The sequence below is a fragment of the Natator depressus genome, chromosome 5 (genome assembly GCF_965152275.1).
Source record: "Natator depressus isolate rNatDep1 chromosome 5, rNatDep2.hap1, whole genome shotgun sequence".
NCBI lineage: Eukaryota > Metazoa > Chordata > Testudines > Cheloniidae > Natator > Natator depressus.
The window spans coordinates 127,083,538-127,109,735 of NC_134238.1; the positions used below are offsets into that span (position 1 = coordinate 127,083,538).

A 26,198-nucleotide genomic window follows, 5' to 3' on the forward strand; every position below is an offset into this window, starting at 1 on the left:
CCAGTGTGTAGCGTCAGCAATAAATGTATTAAATATGATGCTTGGGTGCCTGGAAAAAGGTAGGGGGGTGTGTGTGTATGTATGTATATCATTGGGAATCCCTTGAAGTTGAGGATGATTGTCTTTCATGGATTGTCCATTTCAAATGATCTGTGGGTCCGTTGATGACTGATAAGGCCTATTCTGGAGCTGCAGACTCTGCCACATTGCAGGCGTGTGTTTCCAAGTAGGGCGGGTGACCTTGGGGTATTAGTTCGGGCCATACCAAGCTCACTATCACTTCTGTTCTTCCGTTACATGTAGTCATATATGATTTTCAAAGTGCTGAGTTCCCTGTCTCAAGCAGTTCCTCCATTGTTGTCGGTCCTAGGTTATATATTCCCACAAGTTGATGTTAATGTTGAATTTCCTCCTATAAGCCTTGAGGACATCCCTGTAACATTTTTTCTGCCCTCCTATGAGGTTTCTCTGCCTGGGCTGAATTGAGAGGAGACTACTTGTTTTGGCAGTCTGGAATCGGGCATCCGGACAATATGGCTTGCACAGTGAAGTTGATGATAAATAATAATGGCCTCAATGCTCGTAATATTAGCTTGCGAGAGGATGCTGATGTTAGTGTGTCTGTCACCCCTTTGATTGCAGAATGTTATGTATACAGCATTGATACTTCTCCAGCGCCTTAAGATGTCTCTTGTATGTTGTCCACCTTTCAGCCCCATACTGTAGGGTGGGGATCACAACCCTTTTAAAGACCATGAGTTTGGTTTTGGTTCTGATGTCGCAGTCTTCAAACACCCTTTTTCTCAGATGACCAAGAGCTTGGCTTGCCCATTTGAGATGATACTGGATTTCTTCATCAATATCATACCAATGTCTGTGAGAGGTGGCTTCCAAGATATGGGAAGCATGCAACATTCCCTAGAGTGTTATTGTGGATCCATATTGCTGGTGCTCGGAATTGTGCACCAGGAGCTTGCTGATGGAGGACCTTTGTCTTCTGGATGTTAAGTGCAAGTCCCATTTTCTGATATGCTTCAGCAAAGATGTTGATCGCTTGAAGATCTGATTCCGAGTGAGCACACACTATGGCGTCATCAGCATACTGAAGCTCGATGACTGAAGTGGATGATGTTTTGCTTCTGGATTGGAAGCGGCCAAAGTTCAACAGCTTGCCATCCATTCAGTAGATTAGCTGCACTCCTACCAGTATCTTATCAGTGAGCAAATAAAGCGTCGCAGCAAGGAAGATGGAGAAGAACGTTGGGGCAGTGACACAGTCCTATTTAACATCTGTCTTAACCTTAAAGGAAGCTGTAGTAGATGCATTACAGAGGATGACCGTTTGCATGTCGTCATGAAGGAGCCAAAGAATGGTGACAAATTTCAGTGGACATCCATACTTCAGAAGGATTTTCCACAACACTTCTCTGTTAATGGAGTCAAAGGCGTTTGTCAGGTCAATGAACGCCCAGGATAGTGGTCTGTGTTCTCTACATTTTTCCTGCAGCTGGTGAGCAGTGAGGATCATGTCAATAGTGCCTCATGATGGTCTAAACCCACACTCTTTTCTGCAAGAGAGAAGGGGATGGTTCAGGAGAAGTCTTGCGAGTCTTTCCTGCAGTTCCTAACAGAGAAATTCATCTATAATTTCCACAGTCGGATTTATCTCCTTTTGAAGGAACAGCCTTGAAAATCGTCACGATCATAGCATCTCTAAATTCAAACGGGATTTTTTCATGGTTCCAGATTTCAAAGCAAAATTGTGTAGCTGTGAGGTGAGTTCCTCTCCCCTTGCTTGTAAATTTCTATAGTGATTCCATCAACGGCAGATGCTTTGTTCTTCAGCTGCTTAATAGCTCTGCACACTTCTTCCAGGGTTGGAGGTATTCCAAATTCATCTCTGATCAGGTGTTGTGGGATGAAGGTGAAGATGCTGTCATCAACAGCAGAATCCTGATTGAGGAGATCTTTGAAGTGTTGTTTCCAGTGTGCATTGATTGCTTCTATTTTTTTGATCAACTCCCCTCCATCTTTAGATCTCAAGGGGGTTGGCCTCAGCTGCATGGGCCATAAATGGTTTTAACAGCATTAAAGAAGTCATGTATATCAAGGGTTTCAGCGAGAAGTTGAAGCTCATTTGATTTATCCAGCCACCATCTGTTCTTCATATCATGAATTTTTTTGGAACTCTACCTTTGCTTGTTAGTGAGCTGACTTCTTTTTCACTGTTCTGCAGAGTTGCTGCTGTTCTGCCAGCAAGGTCTTGTTTATGATCTGTTTGTAGAATAATATGCTGTCAGCTGCAGTATTGTGCCCTATGTTGGTTATTTCACCTTAAAGACAAATGAGAATGAAAAGTGTCATCTTCACATTTTCTTTGGAAGAAACCTTAGAGAGGTGGATGAGCGGCGGGGGTACACAGACATAGCCAGTCTTGCACTAACAGGAGGAGTACACAAGTGTTATCTATCTTCAACTATATTACATCATACAAATTTAATGAACAATATAGGGAAGGTAGATTAGGAACTTACTTTGTTTTTTGTGCCACCTTTCAATATGATTTTATGAGCATTCTGACAGCTCTCCTTTGTCCTTCAAGTTATTCAGATACCTATGCTCTTACGACAAAGTAATCTTCAAACTAAAAATCAATTTTCAGGTACGTTAAAGTTAAATGTTAAATGAAAATTCTGAAACTGAACTGGGGAGCTCATCACTCTGAGGGGAAGAGTTAATAGAAACTGACATAGGAGCAGTGGAGTGGCTTCTTTTGGAAGAGGTGAGCCCAGATAGTTGATAGAGGACTCTGAAAATGCAGTGTGAAGATGAGAAGACAGAAAAGAGGAGAGCCTGGAAGGAGCTTAGCTAGACATAAATATGTGGTTTGGAGTGAGTGACTTCCTGAATGGAAAGATGACAGCTGTAGATTGATGGTACACATCAACCTTCCCAAAGTGTGCATGTTACGAATGACATGCAAGTAGATTGTTTCTGTAAAATGTAAATAACTGTCGGGGGGGTGAACTATTTTGCAAAAATACTAGCTTGCTTAAAGCACAGTTGCATTGATGAGTTACATTTTAGGCCTAAAACTAAAATGAAACTCTTCAGTTAATGTCTGATATTTACTTTGTGTTTTAGGTATGTGGATTAAATGAAAACACATGTTGATTCCTAATGGAGTCAACCAGTGGTGAAATTGAAGCCACTTTTTATTCTCCGATCCCCTTCTTAGATCTGTCCAGTGTGACAAAGTTCCTCCTCTGCCTTGGTGGGGCCTGAGCTTATTGGCGGATTTTCTTGCCTCAGAGGTTCACGGCAGCCCTCAGTTTGGCCACTTTCGTGGCTCAAATCTGCCATTCACTCAGTTAGCCTCATCACTGGCCAGCATAGCGAAAGGAAGAACAACAATCCCCGCAGTCTCTGCTGATCCACCTAGTGGATTGGGGAACAGGCCAGAGACCTTCCCCTCTGGTGGAACCCACAGTCCAGTTCAACAACTCCGGTATCAAGTAGGGAGTTGGAGGGATGGGGGGAACCCGGGCCTGCCCTCTACTCCGGGTTCCAGCCAGGGGCCTGTGGATTACAGCTGTCTACAGGGGCTCCATAACAACTGCGTGACAGCTACAACTCCCTGGGCTACTTCCCCACGGCCTCCTCCCAACACTTTCTTTCTTCTCACCATAGGACCTTCCTCCTGATGTCTTGATAATGCTTGTACTTCTCAGTCTTCCAGTAGTACGCCTTCTCACTCTCAGCTTCTTGCACCTCTTGCTCCCAGCCACTCGCACGTGCACCACAAACTGAAGCGAGCTCCTTTTTAAACCCAGGTGCCTTGATTAGTCTGCCTTAAAATCGAGTCTAGCAGCTTATTGATTGGCTGCAGGTGTTCTAATCAGCCTGTCTGCCTTAATTGTTTCCAGAAAGTTCCTGATTGTTCTGGAATCTTCCCTGTTACCTTACCCAGGGAAAAGGGACCTACTTAACCTGGGGCTAATATATCTGCCTTCTGTTACTCTCCTGTAGCCTTCTGGCCCGACCCTGTCACACCAGTTTACAATTGATGTGGGTTGTCACTGGGCCCAAGGAGTTGTTTTGGTAGTTTGATATCAGGGAAGCCCAGCCATTCTTATGTCGTAGTCTAAGAGGAAGCCTGGTGTAAAGGATGCTAACATAGCTCTGTGATGACAAAATATTCCCTTATACTTGGGGAATCACAGAATCAAAAGACTAGTAGGGACCCCGAGAGGTCATCTAGTCCAGTCCCCTGCACTCATGGCAGGACTAAGTATTATCTAGACAATCCCTGACAAGTGTTTGGAGATTTTTAAGAGCAGGTTAGACAATGACCAAGATTCCACAACCTCCCTAGGCAATTTATTCCAGTGCTTAACCTGATAGTTAGGAAGTTTTTCCTAGTGTCCAATATGAACTGCCCTTGCTTCAATTTAAGCACATTGCTTCTTGTCCTATCCTTAGAGGTTAACCAGAACAATTTACCTCCCTTCTCCCTGTAACAACCTTTTATGAAAACGGTTATCGTATCCCCTCTTGGTTCTCTCTTCTCCAGACAAACCAAACCCAGTTTTTTTCAGTCTTCTTTCATAGGTCATGTTTTCTAGATCTTTAATCCTGTTTGTTGCTCTTCTCTAGATTTTCTCCAATTTGTTCACATCTTTCCTGAAATGTGGCACCCAGAATTGACACACTACTCCAGTTGAGACCTAATCAGCATGGAATAGAGTGGAAGAATTACCTTTGGTGTCTTGCTTTCAACACGCCTGCTAATACATTCCAGAGTGTTTGCTTTTTTTGCACCACTGTTACACTGCTGACTCATTTAGTTTGTGATCCACTTTAACTCCCAGAACCCTTTCTGAACTACTCCTTCCTAGGCAGTCATTTCCTATTTTGTATGAAGACTCTTGTCACTGGGGCAGCTGGTTCTGAGGCAGCTTTTGACCAATGGAGCAGTACAAAGCTACCCAATGTAATGGAAGATGTGGCCACATATACCCGGTATGCAGAGATCATCTTGGCCTAGATTCCAGGATGACTTTGTTCCTCCCTGAATCAAAAGGCTTCTTCTTTAACTCAGAGGCTAAAAGGCTTGTCCTTAATGAGGCAGGACCAGCTGTCAGCCCCTCCCTCCCAACTGACAGCTTATGAACTTCCCTGGAGGACAGATAATTCTAGCTTTGTCCAGGGAAATTCACTAACCCCTTCCTCCCATTTTTGGCTGTGAGGTTTTACATAGGTTTCCATTAGTGTGTGTCACTGAAGTGAGTTTTAAGTGTGGATTTGTGTAAAGTGAGCAGGTCTCACTCCAGGGCAGGATGGATGTAAAGACATAAGCAATAACATGGAAAAGGAACAGCAGAGTGGAATAAAAGTGAAAAGAGCAGGATGAGAAAAGAAGGCTTAGAGTGGAAAGAAATGAGAGAGCTAAAGATGAATCCTCCCCCTTTTTAAGTTAAATAAGACTTTGAAACTGTTTCCTGTGATTTATACCATAAAATAGTGTCTTACATAATTATCTCATGGAGCTTGGTCAAAATTTTGTTTTATTCTTTGAGATCCTCAGTGTTTCAGTGGAAATACAAATGCATTACGTAATGTTACTTGAGTTACTCTAGGAGAGCAAAAAGAAAAGGAGTACTAGTGGCACCTTAGAAACTAACCAATTTATTTGAGTATAAGCATCCGATGAAGTGAGCTGTAGCTCACGAAAGCTTATGCTCAAATAAATTGGTAAGTCTCTAAGGTGCCACTAGCACTCCTTTTCTTTTTGCAAATACAGACTAACACGGCTGCTACTCTAGGAGAGCAGTCTTCCTACTGTCAGGAAATGAAATGTCCTAGGGAGCTTGTATGGTGTGTGTGTGAATGGAAGTACATAATTCTGAATTAACATGCCTAATTACAGCCACATTTATAAGAGCTACCTATTGCTTGAATCCTGCTCTTAACCAGGGGATCTGCAAGACATTGAGACAGCATGAGCTGCTCATTGGGAGTGCATGTTACAAAGTCTAGTAAAATAGAACTTGACATGCTCAGTGATCTACAACAAACTGAATTCAGCAGGAGGACCTAAAAGATAAATGATTAAGTGATGTGGAAAAAATAACTTCAACTGAACAGAAGTGAGCCCGGTGTCTTTTAAGGTTATAACCATACCATGATTGCAAATGTAAATGTTTGAACTACCTCAAAAAATAGAAATGAACAAATTGTTTTATGTTTGATAATCAGGTGATACTTTTTTCTTGTAAATCTGCTTTATCCAATCTACTATATAGCAGTCAGGAATAAAATCCAACCAGAATTCTTAAGTCTCCATGACCCAGATATGTCCACCATAGTGCTGTTACTAATGCATTGAATTTAAGCATTTTCTTCTATCTTTGTTTGAGAAGGTAGAAGTTACAGGGCCACAAGGACATTATAAGAAACTAATATAGAGTATAGCTTCCTTAGAACTGGATTTTTTGCAGTTGTCAAATTGTGGTTAGATTCAACAGTTTTTTTTTTTTAAATAAATTTATTTGGAATAACAAAGATGGAGAATTAATGTTGACATTTTAAAAAATCCAGCGCAAAAATATAAACAGTATTACTCTTAAGCATTGTGACGTTCCCCTCTGGTGTTGGATGGACCGGTGATCTGCTAGGTCATTCCAATCCTTGACTCTGGGAGCCAGCCTTACCCTGCTCTGCTGTGAGAACCCCCAGGTGTAGGTGGAAGAGAGAGGAACAGCATAGCAAACGTCTCTCCCTTTTATCATGTCCTTTCTTCCCTCTTGGCTTTGCGCTGCTCTCCCCCCTGCCCCCGAGTCATTGAATCATAGAATATCAGGGTTGGAAGGGACCTCAGGAGGTCATCTAGTCCAACCCCCTGCTCAAAGCAGGACCAATCCCCAACTAAATCATCCCAACCAGGGCTTTGTCAAGCCTGACCTTAAAAACCTCTAAGGAAGGAGATTCTACCATCTCCCTAGCTAACCCATTCTAGTGCTTCACCACCCTCGTCGTGAAAAAGTTTTTCCTAATATGCAACCTAAACCTCCCCCACTGTAACTTGAGACCATTACTCCTTGTTCTGTCATCTGCTACCACTGAGAATAGTCTAGATCCATCCTCTTTGGAACCACCTCTCAGGTAGTTGAAAGCAGCTATCAAATCCTCCCTCATTCTTCTCTTCCGCAGACTAAACAATCCCAGTTCCCTCAGCCTCTCCTCAGTCATGTGTTTCAGTCCCCTAATCATTTTTGTTGCCCTCCGCTGTACTCTTTCCAATTTTTCCACATCCTTCTTGTAGTGTGGGGCCCAGAACTGGACATAGTACTCCAGAGGAGGCCTCACCAATGCTGAATAGAAGGGAATGATCATGTCCCTCAATCTGTGGGCAATGCTCCTACCCAAAGTGCCATTAGCCTTCTTGGCAAAAAGGACATACTGTTGACTCATATCCAGCTTCTCGTCCACTGTAACCCCTAGGTCCTCTTTCTGCAGAACTGCTGCCTAGCCACTCGGTCCCTCGTCTGTAGCAGTGCATTGGATTCTTCCATCCTAAGTGCAGGACTCTGCACTTGTCCCTTGTTGAACCTCATCAGATTTCTTTTGGCCCAATCCTCTAATTTGTCTTGTTTCCTCTGTATCCTTTCCCCACCCTCCAGCGTGTCTACCACTTCTCCCAGTTTAGTGTCATCCGCAGATTTGCTGCGGGTGCAATCCACGCTATCCTCCAGATCATTAATGAAGATATTGAACAAAACTGCCCCTAGGACTGACCCTTGGGGCACTCCACTTGATACTGGGTGCTAACTAGACATGGAGCCATTGATCACTATCTGTTAAGCATTACCTCATCACTGTCCCAAACTGACCAAAGGAAGGCGGGTGACTCACTCGAGAGTCCAACAGATCCTTTGTTGTTTTCTAGGTCAATGTCCTTTGTTCCTGTGATGCTGGGCTGGGTTTTTCCCATACATGCCCTGATGAGGTGTGAACTGCCCCTCTGCTTCTGGAGAGTTTTTTCCTGGGCTTGCTTTAAGCCATGAGGACACATTTTCAGCCTCATAACTATATACATGAAATTACAACCTATAATATTACTATAACAATGATTATTATAACATTACCATAACAACAATGCTCAGTACATCATGAGCCTTCCGAAGACACTCGACATGACAAACTTTGCATTAGATACCACACAATTATATTATAAGGATGAACATGGGGGTGCTGGGTGTTCCTCCGAGGTATAGAATGTCACAAGTATAAGTAAGCGGATTTAGAGTGAAGGTCACTTCATGCTATCCTTGTATTTTAGATTATAGTTTTAGGCGACCATGTGCAATTTCTCAGCTAAAATACTATTTATTTACAAATTTAAATACCTATCTAGCATATTGAGGTGCTATATAGTAGTGTCCAAATAAGACTACAAAGGAAAACATGCTTTCTATATAAAGTATGCCTAAAATGGACTAAAATAGCATGTTCAGTCCTGTGAAATGGTGTAACACTTGGCTTGGAAAGTTAATTTGCAGGTAGTGAGAGGGAAGCTGTCCCTGGCAAGCCAGGGGATCAGACTCATCAATTTCTCCGGATTTTTTGTTTTAAAAAAAAGTTCTAGCCCTTCTGCTTATGGAGATGAATATTCATATGCAAACCAGTGAAGTGTTGTCTTTGTCATCTGGAAGCAGACCCTCCAGTGCCTCTGCTGCTGCTCAAAGCTTTGCCAGGAAGCAAGAAAGTGAAATAACTAGACTCTGGTTCATGTCATTGCTGATAAGACACATTTGGGTCGCAATGAAACTGTGAAGAGTCACGTCAATTTCCTGCTGCTGCTGTTCTGGAATGATGTGGGCAGAGATTCGGTGGAGGGGGAGAGGAGTTTCCAAAGAAGGAGGTTGGGGAAGGAGTAGAATGGAGTCTTTTCCTCATAACATGTAGGTTCTTGGACCCTTGGTCACCTTTACTCTATCCTTCTCCCATCTTCTTTCTTCATCTAGAAGGCTTGGGGTGAGAGGTAAAGTAAGTAAGGAGTCCTTGGGACAGCCAGCACTCCTCTGGGTTCATAAGGAGGAAAGAGAAAGTTTCTTCTCCTTTCCAGCAGCCAGAAGTGAGTGCAGGTTCAGACTGATCTTGTACTGTATGCTAGACAGGAGTCTATCTGAAAGATGCAGCTGTGGTTATGACATTTAGATATCTTGCCAAGCCTCACACTTAACTAATCCAGAAGTCAGCAGTTCTCAAACTTTAGCAACCCGAGAACCCCCATTTTGATTCAAAATTTTGCCATGGACCCCCAAGCCTCCCGCTCAGCCCCAGGCCCCACCCCCGCTCCACCCTTGCTCCTCCTCTTCCCTGCCTCTTTCCTCCCCTGTGTGCCCTCATGCCAGCGTGCAGGAGGTGCTGGGAAGGAGGGGGAGGATTTGATCATTGGGGCCAGCTGCCCCGGACATGATTCTGCCCCCTCCCCCGAGCGCGCCCTGTCCCCGCTCCTCCACCTCCCTCCAAGTGTCTCCTGAACGCCTGGGAACAGCTGTTCCCTGGTGTGCAGGAGGCACTGGGAAGGAGTGGGAGGAGTTGATCAACAGGGCTTGGGGGCCCCCTGGAATACCCTCCCGGACTCCCAGGGATCCATGGACCCCAGTTTGCAAAACGCTGCCAAAATGAAAATGGTACAGAAGGAAAAAATTAGAGGAAAAGTTTAATATGTTTGTAGTATTAAGTCTCAAACCAGGCAATATTTATAAATGGAGATTTGTTTCAGGGTAGAAATGGCTGTACACACCACATAATAAAATGGCTGACGATCACAATAATAGGGGGATTTTGGATGGGCAATATAAAGTCTCAGTAGTGTACACTGAAAAATGACTGTAAAAGAAGGCATTGTGATGTTCCATTTGTCATTCAAGATTCAATATTCAGTAAAGTTTCTAAGTTCAGCTAGTCATGTAAATTGAATCAGGGCTCTTCCGTTCTCATGCATTATTCATCAAAAGATTCTGCAGGCCAAATGAGTGCAGTCAGTTACACCTGTGCAACATTGCCTTCAATAGGATTGCACAGCTGTAACTGACAAACTCACTAAACAGTTTTGTTGCTGCACAAGAAAAAGAATTTAGCTCACTCTTCTAGCTGTAAGAAAAGGAGTACTTGTGGCACCTTAGAGACTAACAAATTAGCTGTGGCTCTGCCGGGTTAATGGGGGTAAAAGGTTGTATTAAAAAAGCAAAGAATCCCTGTCCCTAAAGTAAGCAGATGTAACTGAATATATACAAGGAGTAGATGGGCTCGAGTGAGTGAGTGCTCTTTTACCCAGTCACTCTTCAGAATAGAAAAGCACTTTGATTCCAGCGACTTCAATCTTTGTGCTGGAAGTACTGGTTTGAATTGTAACTGCTGGAAAAAATGTAGCTGAAATCATCTGTAATCTTAGAAGATTATGCACCAAAAATTCATGGATGGAATTCTTAATTTCATAACTTTTGGAGGCTACTGTTGGAGGTAGTTGGTGAGAGTCCTGGGGGTAAGGAAAATACCTTCAAGTCTAACAGTCGTCATTGCAAACTGCAGGAACTCTGCTCTGAAATGGGAATATATCCAAGAGTACTAGGCAATTTTAGTGCTTGGGAGCAGGGGCCACGTGGACAGTTAGTTTACGGCAGGTTAGTGTGGGATAGACTTATGCTCCAGGTTGCAGTACACTAATTGTTTGTATAGAGGAGCCCTTATTTGTTTACTACTAATGCAACAAATACTTCGGCTGTTTATCTAAACTGAAATATTCAGTGGATGTTTCCTTGACACCATATTGTGTCTGTAACTTTCTTGAAACAAAATTTGATTCAGCTGAATAAACTAGATGCTTTCCATCCTAGAGTGTGGAGAAAAACTGAATTTGTAGGGAGTTAGTTAAAATTCAGAGGTAAAGATGGTGGTACTACAGTCTTGAGGGGAGAGTACTAAAACTCTTACTCGGATGTTTACAGAGGGTAAATGAATTTCTACAATGGAAAAACTAGCAGTTATCTTCTGAGTCTCTCATCTTCCTGAGAGCACTGAGGAAGATGAGTCTTGGAATAACAGATCTCCCATTCTCTCTGGGAAAGTCCGTTTTGTCTTTGCAAATATCAAATATTTCTTCTTTCAGTCACCTCAGCCTTTGCAGTATTGGTAGGTGTGACGTTTCCCTGATGTCATCCGGACCGGTGATCTGCTAGGTCACTCCAATCCTTGACTCTGGGAGCCAGCCTTACCCTGCTCTGCTGTGAGAACCCCACTCCTGGGTTGTTCACGCACAGCCTCTGGCATGTAAATTGCTCCTTGGATTGTGCAACCGAATGACACTAGCCAATATCTCCAGTCCCAGACCCAACTCTAGGAACCTCCGTTTTGTATGAGTTATGCCCACTGGATACTGCAAGCATGTATGAGTTCATCAATTTAACAAAGAAATTGATATGTACCAGGCTTGTTATCTTAAGGGGACTCTCTGACATACTTCAGACCAAACGAACTGCTTCAGGTAGAATAAACAGATTTATTAACTACAAAGATAGATTTTAAGAGATTATAAGTCAAAGCATAAGTTGGATTTGGTCAAATTAAATAAAAGCAAAACACATTCTAAGCTGATCTTAACACTTTCAATGCCCTAACAAACTTAGATGCTTCTCCCCACAGGCTGGCTGGTTGCTCTTCAGCCAGGCTCTCCTGTTTGATCAGCACTTCAGTTGCTTGGTGGTGGTGTCTGTAGATGGAGTTGGAAGAGAGAAGAAGAGCATGGCAAATGTCTCTCCCTTTTATCATGTCCTTTCTTCCCTTTTGGCTTTGCCCTCCCCCCTCACCTCTTCAGAGTCAGATGAGCATTACCTCATCGCAGACCCAAACTGACCAAAGGAATGGGGGTGACTCACTCGAGAGTCCAACAGATCCTTTATTGTTGCCTAGGCCAATGTCCTTTGTTCCTGTGAGGCTGGACTGGGTTTGTCCCATACATGCCCTGATGAGGTGTGAACTGCCGCTCTGCTCTTGGAGAGAGTTTGCCTGGGCTTGCTTTAAGCCATGAGGATCCATTTTCAGCCTCATAACTATATACATGAAATTATAACCTATAACATTACTGTAACAACAATTACTATAACATCACTATAACAATAATGCTCAGTGCATCATGAGCCTTCCGAAGACACCCAACATGACAAACTTTGCATTGGATACCACACAATCATAAGGATGAACATGGGGGTGTAGGGTGTTCCCATGAGGTACAGAACATCATGGTTGGTAATTCAACTCTGTTTAATTTTAAATTATGGTTTGAGATAACTATTGAGTTAGGCTTAAAAGCACAGTTTGTTTGAAGAGAAGAAACTACAGGGAGTCTGAAAACCTTACGATAGTTAGCCTGAAGATTAAGGTGTTACTGGCCGGCATGGAAAAAGTTGTCTTGCCACACATTTCAAAACTCCCCTCGAATGGCTAAGATGTATTATTCTTGTGTAATGCTCACCATGTACTGAACTTATATTGTCAATCAACTTTATATTATAAATATGCTGAAAGCATAACAGAAATAAGAAAAGTAGTAACTTTTTACTCTTCCTGTCTTTACTTCACTTTTTATCTTTTCCTGTAACAGAAAATGTGTTTTACAATAGTGTCTGGAGGTTCCAACAGATTATACAGTGCCCGGTACAGTGGTGTCCCAAATAGCTCCAGACCTAAGTGCTTACAAACCAAATGGACAAGATGGGACGGAGGATCACCCCCATTTTATAGATGGGGTTTTGAAGCACAGATTAAGTGACTTGCCGAAGGTTACACAGCAAGTCTGTGGATTCAGGAATTAAACCCAGGTCTCTTGTATTCCAGTTCAGTGTCCTACTCTACAAGGACATGGCATATCATTCCTGTTTTGTCTTCAGTGTTAGTTTTTTCTTTCTCTGTCTTTATGTCCCTCTTCCTACATAGCTTTAGAGCTGCTCTATTTTCTGGATCATATCTATGGCCTGTGAAAGACTGCTTTGTGTGACTGGCCCCCCCCCCCCCCCCCCCCAAAAAAAAAGAAGTACTTTTTAGCTTGACTTAAAGGGTCAGTGGAGTATTCTCCCAGCATGAGATGAATCCTCTGGTCTAGGATTGCTGTAGCTCTTAAGTCACTCCCCGACCTGGCCCAGGGGTAAAGGGCTGGGCTAGAGGGCGGGGCATGGCCAGGGTATTCCAACACGTTGCTGGCCATGGGCACTGATAGAAAATATGGGATAGTCACTGTCCAGAGACAATGACCAGTTGAGAAATAATCTTCTGCAGGCCGCTCGAAGGGAGAGCGTGCATAGTTTCTTATCAAAATGTTTGAGGCCTCCATCTTTCGTATCAGACTTTCATTAATTAGTGCGTGGCACCCTTGAAGCAAGACCCTCTGACTTCTTGAAGGGAGAAGGAACATTGTTTTCCTTCAACAGCTTGGCAGCTGTGTAGGTGCAGTTCTGTCACCCTCCTTGTTCCTGAGATTTCTAGCTGCCGAGCGGAGTGGCAGTTTCTCTGATAGGATTTTTCCTGCAGCTTCAGTTTGAGTCTTTCACTCCAGCTCTTGCCTTTGCTACTGCTCCTAGATTTGCAGTCTGTTTTACTTTTGCTTACAGGTTTCTGAGTAGCAGCAGTTTTTTGCTTCTGCAGCTTGACAAACCAGCAGGAGCCGGGGCACCAGCTCTGTGTGCAGACTTGGGAGGGTTACAGTTCCTCAGTTCACAGTTCACATTTGAAAACTTCTTTGCAACCATAAGTGTTAGAAACTTCATTTTTAAAATGAAAACTTTAGATTCTACAGAAGAAGCTTATTTAGTTTATCCAAGAGATATTTAGGAGGTGACTTGACTACAGATTGCAAGTACCTACATGGGTAGAAGACTTGATGGAGGGCTCTTTAATTTATCAGACAGACATAAGATTCAGTTGCTGGAAGCTGAAGCAAAGAAAACTTAGAGTAAAATAAGGTAATGAATCATTGGAGCAATTTACCTAGGGATGTGGTAGCTTCTGTTACTTGAAATCTTTAAATCCAGATGAAATCTCTCTCCAAAAGATGTGCCCTAGCTCAACAAGAAGTGATGGGTTGGATGCAGGAGCCATTTAGTGAAATTCTATGGCCTGCGTTGTGCACAAGGTCGGACCATCTGATCATCCCTTTGCTTTTCACGGACTCAGATTTAAAAGGCTTGAAGATCAGGCTGAAGTCTCCTTGTCTTGGAAATATCTTGACTATCGTAGCTTCCTTAATAGTATGCTCCTAAGAAACAGTACCAAGATTTTCAGAAGTCTAGGATTTTGGGAATCTGTCTTGAAAGGGACCTGATGCTCAGATGTTAGGTAATCTGAAAAATCAGGCCATTTACAGTGTTTCAGGTTGGACAACCTAAAAGTGAGGCATGCAAAATCACTTTTGAAATTATTGACCGCAAGATGTAAGTGCATGTTTCTACTAATTTTATTTGGCTCTATCAGGTGAAATTACAAAAATGTATATGTTGGGGACTTGATTGCAGAGATCAGGGAATGATACTCCTTGAAAAAAGATTGAATGGCTGTGTGTTCGTATATTACTGGCAAATCTGAGTCTTTTGAATTCAACAATTTCACGTTTTTATTGATAACAAAAAGTGTTTGAAAAAAACATTTTAAAATTATTTCTTTTCAGGGATGCGGTCTAATATTAGTCTCACAGTACCTATGTCCCCTTCTGAATGAAAGAGACTGGCTTTACTTGTATGCTTTATGCTTATCCCCTGATTAGGGCTCTTACAAACTCATTCTTTACCATCAATAGTATAAGTTACATGCCCCATATTGCAAAAAGACATTTAAAATATACTGGATAGAACCGAGAAAACAAGCCATGTCTTATTGGACAGTGAGACAAATATGGAAAACTTTGCATTTAAATCAGAAAAGGCATTGTTTGCAGTGTTATTGTTTAAACTAAAATAAAATAGTCCATATCACATTATATACAAATTCCTGCTGTTTTGCCCACATAAGTTGAATGAAGGAACTGATGTTCCCTCTAGAGAACCACCAACAGATGGTATCCAACCTGGCCTATACCGATTATGGATAACTAGTGATCCTAATGGAGAACATATGAGTTCTGACAGGGCTTAAGTACATAAGTATATGAGTGAGTGTCAGTTTAGAAAGTTCTTCTAATTTTTTATACGTTTTTTGTTTTCAGTATGTTTATTTTCAACTTCGAGGGCTTTATTGTTTCATTTTTCATGGATTAATCAGTCTTATTCTGGGTAACTACCTCATTATAGACTTGATTGCCTATTTAGGATTTATGTCTTTCTCGGTGTGAAATTACAATTGTTTTAGGTCCTGAAGCAAGGTTTTCCTGGGAAAATATAATCAGGACTCTGATAATTACTAATTTACTTACTGATCCTTTTATCTGTTTCTTTCTTACTAGATCCTGGATTTGAGCATTTTAAGATAGCAGAAAAATCCCATGGGAATTGGATCAAGCTCTATCTAGAGGGAAATAATTCAGAAGTCCTCTTAAACCTTGGCAAAAAGGTCCTTAAGCAATATTTAGAGGCTCTGAAGATCTTGAGTTCTTCACTAAGCAAGCAAGTGGCACAATACGACATGTATTCAATGACGGTGGGGACTGTGATAGTCCTGGAGGTATGAATTGATAAGTTTAGGAAGAAGGTTATATGATGGCATTGCCTGTGCTAGGGGAGAATGACCCAGGAGGTCCCGTCCCAATTTATATTCTTGTGAATTCACATCTCATTATGAAGCGGCTAAGAGCAGAAACGTTCAATTTGCTCTTTTGACTACATAGTATGGTTTTAGTAATGAGTAATGCTGGAAATTGGTAACTGTTTCACAGTGTTAACTCTTTTTTCTATTGAAAGATGAAATATGACTTTTCAACACACCAAAATTATTTTCTGGGATAAGTGTTAGGAAGCTTTTGGTATAATCTCTTTGGTTTACGCTTTCTGTACTTTGATATTTACAAAAAGAAAAGGAGGACTTGTGGCACCTTAGAGACTAACAAATTTATTTGAGCATAAGCTTTCATGAGCTACAGCCGATGAAGTGAGCTGTAGCTCACGAAAGCTTATGCTCAAATAAATTTGTTAGTCTCTAAGGTGCCACAAGTACTCCTTTTCTCTTTGCGAATATAGACAACACGGCTGCTACTCTGAAACCTTTGATATTTACAGTAAGTGTGTAGATGTGCTCCAACGTTAACTGCTCTTGTATCCACTAGCTTATATTGCTTCATGAACAGAGCTTCTCTATATAAAAAGTATACAGCAGTTATGACAACGTTCTGTTTGTGCCTAATGATGATGTAAAATTCACATTTCAGCAGTCCGGGTCAAATTCTCAGATGTAGGAACATTTATTCTTCGTGCTTAAAGGTATAATCCTGGGAAAGGAGTGCTTCCTGCAGGGAGCTCAGTGCCCTCAACTCTTGCTTAAGATCTTCTGTAGGAGCTGAGAGTACTCAGCACCTCACAGGACTGGGCCCTAAAAATAGCAAATACCATCTTTGGTATGAAGCCTGGAACAGGCTATTTGTAGGGTTTTTTTTTTTTTTTTTTAAAATGTGGACAATTATTAGGGCTATTGATTGATCGCAGTTAAGTCACGCGATTAACTCAAAAAATTAATTGTGATTAAAAAAATTTATTGCTGTTTTAATCGCATTGTTAAACAATAGAATACCAATTGAAATTTATTACATATTTTTGGATGTTTTTCTACATTTTAAAATATATTGATTTCAGTAACACAGAATACACAGTGTTCAGTGCTCACTTTATACTATTTTTATTACAAATATTTGCACTGTAAAAATGATAAATGTAGATTTTTGTTTGTTACATAACTGCATTAAAAACTGTGTAAAACTTCAGAGCCTACAAGTCTTCCTTCTTGTTCAGCCAATCGCTAAGACAAACAAGTTTGTTTAGATTTATGGGAGATAATGCTGCCCGCTTCTTATTTACGTCTCCTGAAAGTGAGAACAGGTATTCTTATGGCAGTTTTGTAGCCGGCATTGCAAGGTATTTACATGCCAGATATTCTAAACAGTCATATGCCCCTTCATGCTTCAGCCACTGTTCCAGCGGACATGCTTCCATGTTGATGATCTCATTTAAAAAAATGTGTTAATTAAATTTGTGACACAATTCTCCCCCAAGGAGTTCAATGTCTCCTGCTCTTTTACCTGCATTCTGCCATATATTTCATGTTATAGCAGTCTCAGATGACCCAGCACGTTCATTTTAAGAATGCTTTCACTGTAGATTTGACCAAACGCAAAGAAGGTACCAATGTGAGACTTCTAAAGATAGCTACAGCACATGACCCAAGATTTAAGAATCTGTAGTGCCTTCCAAAATCTGAGAGGGACAAGGTGTGGAGCATGCTTTCAGAGGTCTTAAAAGAGCAACACTCTGATGCGGAAACTACAGAATCCGAACCACCAAAAAAAGAAAATGAACCATCTGCTGGATGGTTCATTACATATGAACGCCTGTTCATATGGAACGCCTGTTCTTACTTTTAGGTGACATTGTCAACGAGAAGCGGGCAGCATTGTCTTCTGCAAATGTAAACAAACTTGTTTGAGTGATTTGGCTGAACAGGAAGTAGGACTGAGTGGGCTTGTAAGCTCTAAAGTTTTACATTTTCTATTTGAGTGCAGTTATTGTACATAATTCTGCATTTGTAAGTTAAACTTTCACGATAAAGGGATTGCACTACAGTACTTGTGTTCGGTGAATTGAGAAATACTATTTTTTTTTATAGTGCAAATATTTGTAATAAAAAATAAATATAAAGTGAGCCCTGTGTGCTTTGTATTCTGTGTTGTAATTGAAATCAATATATTTGAAAATGTAGAAAACATCCAAAAATATTTAAATAGTATTCTACTATTGCTTAACAGCATGATTAATCTTTTTAATTGCACGACAGCCCTACTTTCTAGGTTTAAAAAAAATTCCATCATGTCGGATCACATTGACACCACATAAGTCATCACAGTGATAAAACCTGAAGACCCACAGAACAGATCTCTGCTACCTGAGCTAATGGAATAACTGGTGGTATTGGGTTAGCCACTATAGGGAGGTGAGGCAACATTTGGGTTTCACAGCATTCCTCTGTCAGCCTACTATTTGTTGACAGAGGAACGTTGAGGCTCAGGAAATGCTAGATTTTTATGGCAGGTTCTGTAGTGGCACATAATCTAATGTTTATACAGACCCTTGTGCCTCTGGCCTCCCCTGCCCCTTCCAGCCTGTTCTTGTCAGTCTCCCTCTTCAGCACTTCATGCATCTGTATTAGTCAAGTGGCTTCCTCTTCCATTGCCAGTGTGGCAGTACTGGGGAGTATTGAGAGCACAGGATAGTCTCTGTGCTTTTAGTTCTTGTGCTTGGTGCTACAACAGTCCCTGACTGCTGAGAGCACCAGTTGCAGAGATAGTCCTGCTCAGCCCCTGCAGTCCTGAGATGAAGTTTCTGCACTGTTGATCTGTGGGGTAGCACATGCATTGTGTGGTCAGCATGTAGGATCTGTGAGGGGTTGGAGCATGCTCAGTACAGATGAAGTCTTCAGAGAACATCTTTGTGGGGGAGGGATAGCTCAGTGGTTTGAGCATTGGCTTGCTAAACCTAGGATTGAGTTCAATCCTTGAAGGGGTCATTTAGGGATCTGGGGCAAAAATTGGGGATTGGTCCTGCTTTGAGCAGGGGGTTGGACTAGATGACCTCCTGAAGTCCCTTCCAACTCTGAGATTCTATGAGATTCTAACATAGCTGTCGTACTCTACTAAATGAGCATGTGTGAACCGAGGTTTTGGGGCTCAGAACATGTCCAAATATGGATGAATTTTCACAAAGATGGTAAAAAGCACATCCCTGTCACTGTGGGACCCTTGCCAAATTTCAGGTCTCTGATCCAAAATATCGGAGGCACTAGAGCTTCTCAACAAAATGGTTACGAATTTTTTAACATGGGCAAAATATCAATATGAGAAACAGCTGTGATTTTGCTGAGACTTTAAAAAAAGAAAATTCATCCCGAGCCAAACAGCAAACGTGGAAAATTTCAGCCTAAACCATTAGTTTGGTGGGGTTATAAGAAACTGAAAATAGGGCATTAGAATGGAAAGGGCTGGGTAAAACAAGGTCTTAGAATGGAAAACATCAGGCAAGTATTGATTGTGTGATTAACTACATAGGCACTGCTACCTGAGCCACTTTATAATAACCTGTCCTCTGTAAATCTGTTCCTCTCTAACTATAGAGGAGAAAATGGAGGCTCACTGTGGCTTTAAGGGTTTGGGTCAATTTCTGCAGGTATCTTAGTTCTTTTGCCTTTAATGTCCATAATGGCAGTTTTAGGTCATAACTAGATGAGTGATATATTTTCAAAGCATTTTCAAGATTAGGATACCTTTGCTTGGAAAACAAACAGAAAAGTGTTCTTGCATTAGAATAAACCCCAAATAGGAACAGCATCAAAGAAAATGAATTCCAGTCTACAAATATGAAGGCTTATAGAGATAAAGATCCACATCTATTGATAGGCAAAAATAATTGTGACCAATAACATCATAGCACTTACTTCTAGTACCATAAGTATGTGTTGGCTGGGAAGTTGATCATAGTTTGTCTAGGTTAGTTAAGACCTAAACTTAATGCATTTTCTTTATTGTGGAATACATAAGTGATGACTTCCAACATTCTTGAAACCTTAACACTGACCCTGAGACACTAAAGACCATAAAAACTGACCAGTTCATACAGGCTGCTGGGGACAGCTATAGCTGCCATGGAAAAGGGAAAGGGAGCATCTCCCTCTGTGGGAAGCAGAGGAAGGGTAGCATTCCTGTTTAGGATAAACAGTGACTACTGAGGACCCTGCTGATCAACTGGTCTGTCCTCTTGTGTCCCACTCATTCCTCCTGCAGGGTCCTGCCTGCTTCTTTAGCTTTGGACTCAGCATTGAGGTGGCTGTGTGGTTTGGGAAGAGAGGCTGTGGGAAGAGAACCTGACACAGAGAACCCAGGGTGACTTCATGCAAAGTATAGTGGGGGAAGAGAAGACTGGCAGCCTGCTGTAAGGAGATGTGGATCTTCAGTTTCTCATTGGAGGGTAGAGGGTGCTGCTTTTATGTCTGTTTGCACATTTTACTACATTGTGATAAAAGCTGACTATTGGCAATGATTCATGAAAATGCACGTGGCACAATGGTATAGTGTGCGCTTACTTTTAACCTTGAGACTTATTTTAAATGTTGCCTTAAAATTCAATTGTTTGATCTCATCCTTGTCCAAATTCCATTTGTGCACATTGCGAACCACTGTGGAACTTGGCCTGATTTCCTGTTTCTGCTTAGAGGTGGCATGTTGGAATAGTGGAGGTTATACTGGTTAGCATTCAGGTTCATTGGCCTCAAATGGAGTTTTGTCTACATCTATCTGGATAGGGCTGAACCCTTCAGAAAGACACCCCCTTCCCTCCAACATTGTTGGTCTTGCTCACAGATAGATCAAAAAGGTCTGTAATCTCTAATCAGACATTCCAAGTGGATATCCATCTGCATTAATTCTTGCTGCAAACCTCATAATATTCAAGCGTCTTCAGACATATGAAGTCATGCTACAAGGTCCCTTTTTACCTCTATGGCATTTTTAAATAATGGGCTCATTTTTGAAATATGTAAAGCTGCTACTTGGTCTTCTGTACATACGTTCGCTAACCACTATGCAATAACTCATGACTCTGCTGCTGATAGTATGTTCAGCTCAGGTGTACTTTCTTCTATACTGGACTTGACTCTAAAGTCCACTCCTCCTTAAAGGGAAACTGCTCAGTAGTCACCTAGAATGGGGCACTGATAAAAACTCTCTTCAAAAAAAAAAAAAAAAAAAAAAAGAAATGGCTACTCACCCTGTGCAGTAACTATAGTTCTTCGAGAACTGTGTCCCTATGGGTGCTCCACTGCCCACCCATCTTCCCCTCTGCTTTGGAGTTCTCTGTTCTACAGCTCCACAGTAGAGAAGGAACTGAGGGTGGGTTCACCTGTGCAGGACTATATAATAATGATTTGGGGCACGAGGCTGACTAGTACATGTGCATGGGCTGAACAGACACTGCTATGAGAAATCTCCATTCAAAGGCACAGGGGTAGGGTGACCAGGTGTCTGGTTTTGGACTGGAACACTTGGTCAAAAAGGGATCCAGGCAGCTCCGGTCAGCACTGCTGACAGGGCCATTGACTGTCTGTTTGGAGGAGCCACTGCCCTATGGGGCTGGCAGGCTCCCTGCTAGCTGCGGTGCTGTGTGGCTTCCGGGTTGGGAAGCAGCTGGCATGTCTGGCCCTAGCTTTAGGGGCAGCCAGGGGGGTCCGTGTGCTTCCCCCCTCACCCCCCCGCCCCTCGTACCCGCATCTCATTGGCTGGGTCAGGGCAGGGGAGGAACTAGCGCGAGAACGACTCAAGAGCGTTCCGCAGGTGGTGGCTGAGGGGTCGTGTGGTGGGCGCCTCTCCTGCTGCTGCCCGGCCCTCTTTTCCTCACACTCCTTGTGTGGCTGGGTTTGAGCTGCAGTGCGTGCCCTGCCTCTGACCGCGGTTTGTCTGTCGCCCCATTGCCAGCAACCAGGAGGAGTTCGACTTATGTGTATCCCCATCTCCGAGTGCTGGGAATGAGGCTGCACCCCCATCCACCCGTCATTGTATCCCTCCCTGTCCCAACCCCCTTGCAGCCTCATCACTGCATTCTTCCTTGCCCCAACCCCTCTGCATCCCCATCCCCCAGTCACTGCATCCCTTCCCCATCCCATCCTGTCCTTCCCGCCACACCTACCCATCCCAGCTCTGTACCCCTTACAGCACTCTTTCACCCATCCTCTCCACCTCCCAGAGCTGCCACCCCCACAGCCCTGCACTCCATTCACCTCTACACCCTTGTGCCCCCGACATCCTCATGCACCTGTAGCGTTCTGCATCCCCATCCACCCCACATCCCCTCCTCTCTCCTTCACTGCCCCCTCTCATCCTTGGCCTCTTTCCCTCCCCAGTCTCTCTCCTACACACACACACACACACACACACACACACACACACACACACACACACACACACACACACACACACACACACACACACACACACACACACACACACACACACACACACACACACACTCTTTTCCCCTCCAGCCCACCCTCCTCCCTTCCCGGCTGGGTGATTTAGGCAGCCCCTGGAAAAGTGTATGAAGAAGTGTCTCTGTGTAGGCAAGTGTATGCATGCATGCGTTGTATGTGTGTAAGAGACTGTGGGTCTTTTTGTAGAGAGGTATGTGTATTACCGCATGTTTGTATACGTGTGTGAATACAATTTGCAGCCTAACTCTTTGACTTTTATTCCTTTTGCTGGCTTGCGCACAAAAAAATTGATGACATAAAATATGTGTGTATTCATTTCATAACAAGTTTTTAAAAGAGAAGGGAACTCTACAAGAAATGTATTATTTCTTAAAAGGTGAAGTTGTCAACTAGTAATTGCAGAAGAGCCAATGTATCCTACATTTATCCCCACCTTTGCTGAGCTACATTATAAACTCTTTGTTGTAGACTCTCTCTTTTTATGTGTATATCCAGCACCTACCACCCTGAAGCCCTGATCTTAGTTGGGGTCTCTAGGCACTAAACAATAATTGTAATATTAAATAATGTGGAATTATATGCGTTAGTGCATGCTAGATGTGTACACATGAATACACGTGTATCTGCATGGAGGGATGGGAGTCCGTTTCTACCAGTTTATTTATATAGTTTTCTGGACTGGTGTGCATTTCTGTGGTGGTGCTCCATGGCTTTGTATTTGGGCTTCAGGAGTGGGCCTTTAATGGACCTATTGCAGCTGTGTTAATGTGTGGTTCTAATTCCACACACACAATAACAATAGTGAAGAAAAAACATGGAGCTGGTTACGAAAAATGGGAAGAGGGCAGAGAGAGAATAATGAAAACCTTTGTGAAATTTCATTTTTTAAAAAAATTACCCTTTTTGACTATTTTGCTGTCAGCTCTAATGTCCTGTAACAAATAAAACATGAACTTAGCATAATACAGCTGTCAAAACAATAATATGCCTGTTGGGGCCTTGCAGTGAATATGAGCACGAGAGAGGGCGGGGAAGAGCAAGCGACAGAGGGAGAGGGGATGGAGTGGGCGGGGAAGTGAGGCCTCAGAAAGGTGGGGGAAGGGCAAGGCCTTGGAAGGGGTGGGGCAGTGGGCGGGAGAAGGGTGTTCGGTTTTCTGGAATTAGAAAGTTGGCAACCCTACAGAGGGGGCGCAAGCACACCTGGAGTGGTGCTCCCATAGGGGGACACATCTCAAAAAACTGCAGTTACGGCATAGCGTGAGTAATCATTTCTTCATACTTCAAACCATGTTCTGCAAGCACTCCTTGTGCAGGGATGCCATTGAAATCAGTGGGAGTTTTGTATATGGAGGGCTTGCAGGATTTCTGTGCAACAGTTTGTATATCAGTTTAAAAACACTAAAATATGTAAGAGTATTCTTCAGTTACAGTTGGCATAAAACTGCCCAGTCTGGCATGTACCTTCCATCACACACAACCTTGTTGCAAAATATATTTACTAGCAATTTAGTATGGAAAACGACACTGTTTTCCTTTGAATGTTTGCTGAATACTCTAACTGTAGTTCTGAATCTGTCTAGTGATCCTCCCAATATTTTTGCTTTCTTTTCTAGGTTCTACTTCTGCTTTTGCTCAGCATGTCGAAAGCACTGAGCAGCAGGGCTGAATTTGAAGTGCCACTCTCACCTCCGCTGTTTTCTCTGCTGTTTTACTTGATGTGCCTGATGCTCTGTGCAGTTCATGTAATTGTATGCACATCAGCAGAAAGCTTATGCTATTTCTGCAGTATATCATGGTTAACGGCAGTTGGAGTGATGATGCTGATTTCTGCACTTATGTGTGTAATTTTATCCGCCTTTGGAAAGATGATTGAGAATCCCAAACTTCCAGCTAAGGTGAGACCACTCCTTAAGAAATATAGTTGAAGCCTTTTGCTGTTTATGATGTGTTCTCGAGCCAAGTCTTATCTGAAGTTCCTGTTGTATGCTAAAGGTATAGTATAATCTGAAGGTAGTGAAATTGAAATGGTGATATAGTCACTATGGCATCATACTGATTACTATAATGAAGATCATAAAAAGTGTTCATTTTCACATTACTTTAAGAAATGTTCTAATGAATGTAATTTTGCATTTGATTTAGTAGATCAGAAACAATTATGCAGTACACTAGTTACATGCTTCTTACGCTATGACGCTTGCGTATACAACTAAAGCAGTTTGGGTGATGCCAAAATACCACACAGTGAAAAGAACTGGTTGTATTTTCCAGATACTTGGAACGTGACAACACTTTGAGTAAGAAAACAGGCATTGTTAGCTTTTTACTTTCATAAAACAAATTCAGAGGTTTTAAAACCACATCAGCTATATAAAATGGGCTGCCCCTCCTCAGCAGGTGGTAATAATGGAAAAATCAATTAATATTTAATACAGAAGCTGTATCATTTCCTTTACTGTCTTGATTGTAAAACGAATAATTCATTTTGTGGTCTGATAGCTGGTTAGCTTAACTTTTTGGTGCCAAACAGCAAATACTTGTTAAAATAATGAACTAATCAACGAAAGGCGAGATCTGCTGAGCAAGAGACCCAATTGCACAGTCTACTCTGGAAAAGGAATGTTGATCTCAAAATGGCCTATACACACTTCAGTCATCTCTGAATTTTCTTACTTAGGCTTTGACTTTTAGCTTTTATTTTATTTACTATGAAATAAGGAGATGTATCTCTTAGATTAATGTTGCTTTAACTAAAAGCAGTCTGACCTTGATGCTGCTAACATTTCATAGTGCCTTAATAGTCTCTGCTGAAACGGAGATATTTACTCATGGTGAGCAGTGCTGGGTACTCTTTTTTTTTTTTTTTTCTTTCTACAGTTTTCCACATTTTTTTCATAGTGCCAATTTTCCCCCCAATTTTATAAATAGCAACAAGCCAAAAAATAATGGTTAGGACTTGGAGAAAATTGCTTACCTGTAACTTGAGTTCATATAGATTATCAGTGAAGATCCCCACACTCCATCCTCAATAGAACTTGAACAGGTGGAAGGGGCTGAGGATATGCAGAGAGCCATGTTTCTTTACATAGCATTGAATTAAGCGTTCCATTACTCAAGGCAAGAATGCCTCTCCCCTCCCTGTGGTCGGTTTGCCGGAAGGTTCTTGGAAGGATTAGATTTGTATTGGTAAATGTTGGTGTACGTGCAGAGACACACAGTTTCCACTGACGATGATCAAAATTTACAATAGGCAAAGTAAGAAAAGTGCTGCTTGAGAACTTTAAATTAGAGTCCCACCTTAATGTATATAAAATGTGTTGTAATGTTGGCATTAGTGGCTTGCTCTTTTCTATAGCATCGAACATAAGCGGTTTGTCTTCACTTTCAGGGTCCATCAGTCAGTCCACACCCTACCTATCATTTCTCATTCACTATTGAGATGTTAACTCCCATCTCTGAATGGTCCATGATGCCAGCCTCCCTTGGTGGTTTTTAGAGGATGCGAATAACTTTGAAGGTGTATGTCTACACCAGTGGTGGCTTATGTATAGAGGGCATTAGGGCACCGCCCCTCCTGTAAAAGTCCACACAAATACCTGTGTCACTAAATATGAATTGAGAACACAGCAACTATATTCTGTTAGCAATTTGTATTTAATAACAGCCTCCAGAAGTCTTTCTCCATCGCCCCATGGCAAGTGCGCAGACTGTGCGGTGAAAGTCTGATAGGAGGCAAGCTGCTGGGGTTTTGAATGGGGGCAATTGGAGTGTAATGCTTTACTGTGCTGTATTGTCACTGCAGCCTGTGGTTTGGGCAGTGAATCCAACGCCTTGGACCCCACCCAAAATCCTTGTGGCTTGCTTCCTATCAGTCCTTCACTGAGCAGTCTGCGGGGGAGAAGAAGCTGGAGGAGACGTTGACCAGGAGCTAAGGAAGCAGGAAGAAAGGCCAGATGGGCAGAAGAGCCACCCTT

The 26,198-nt window shown here is 42.3% G+C and overlaps 1 protein-coding gene across 4 annotated transcripts in view; it reads left to right on the forward strand.

Annotated features, from left to right (window-relative positions):
• The window catches only part of PIGG (phosphatidylinositol glycan anchor biosynthesis class G (EMM blood group)), a 166,713-nt gene that overhangs the window by 34,858 nt on the left and 105,657 nt on the right, over window positions 1-26,198 (forward strand). For all 4 annotated transcript variants that reach the window (XM_074953613.1, XM_074953614.1, XM_074953616.1 and 1 more), the window contains exons 7-8: window positions 15,494-15,711; window positions 23,838-24,119. In XM_074953613.1, the coding sequence (XP_074809714.1) occupies window positions 15,494-15,711; window positions 23,838-24,119 (500 nt within the window). The remainder of the gene's footprint in view (window positions 1-15,493; window positions 15,712-23,837; window positions 24,120-26,198) is intronic.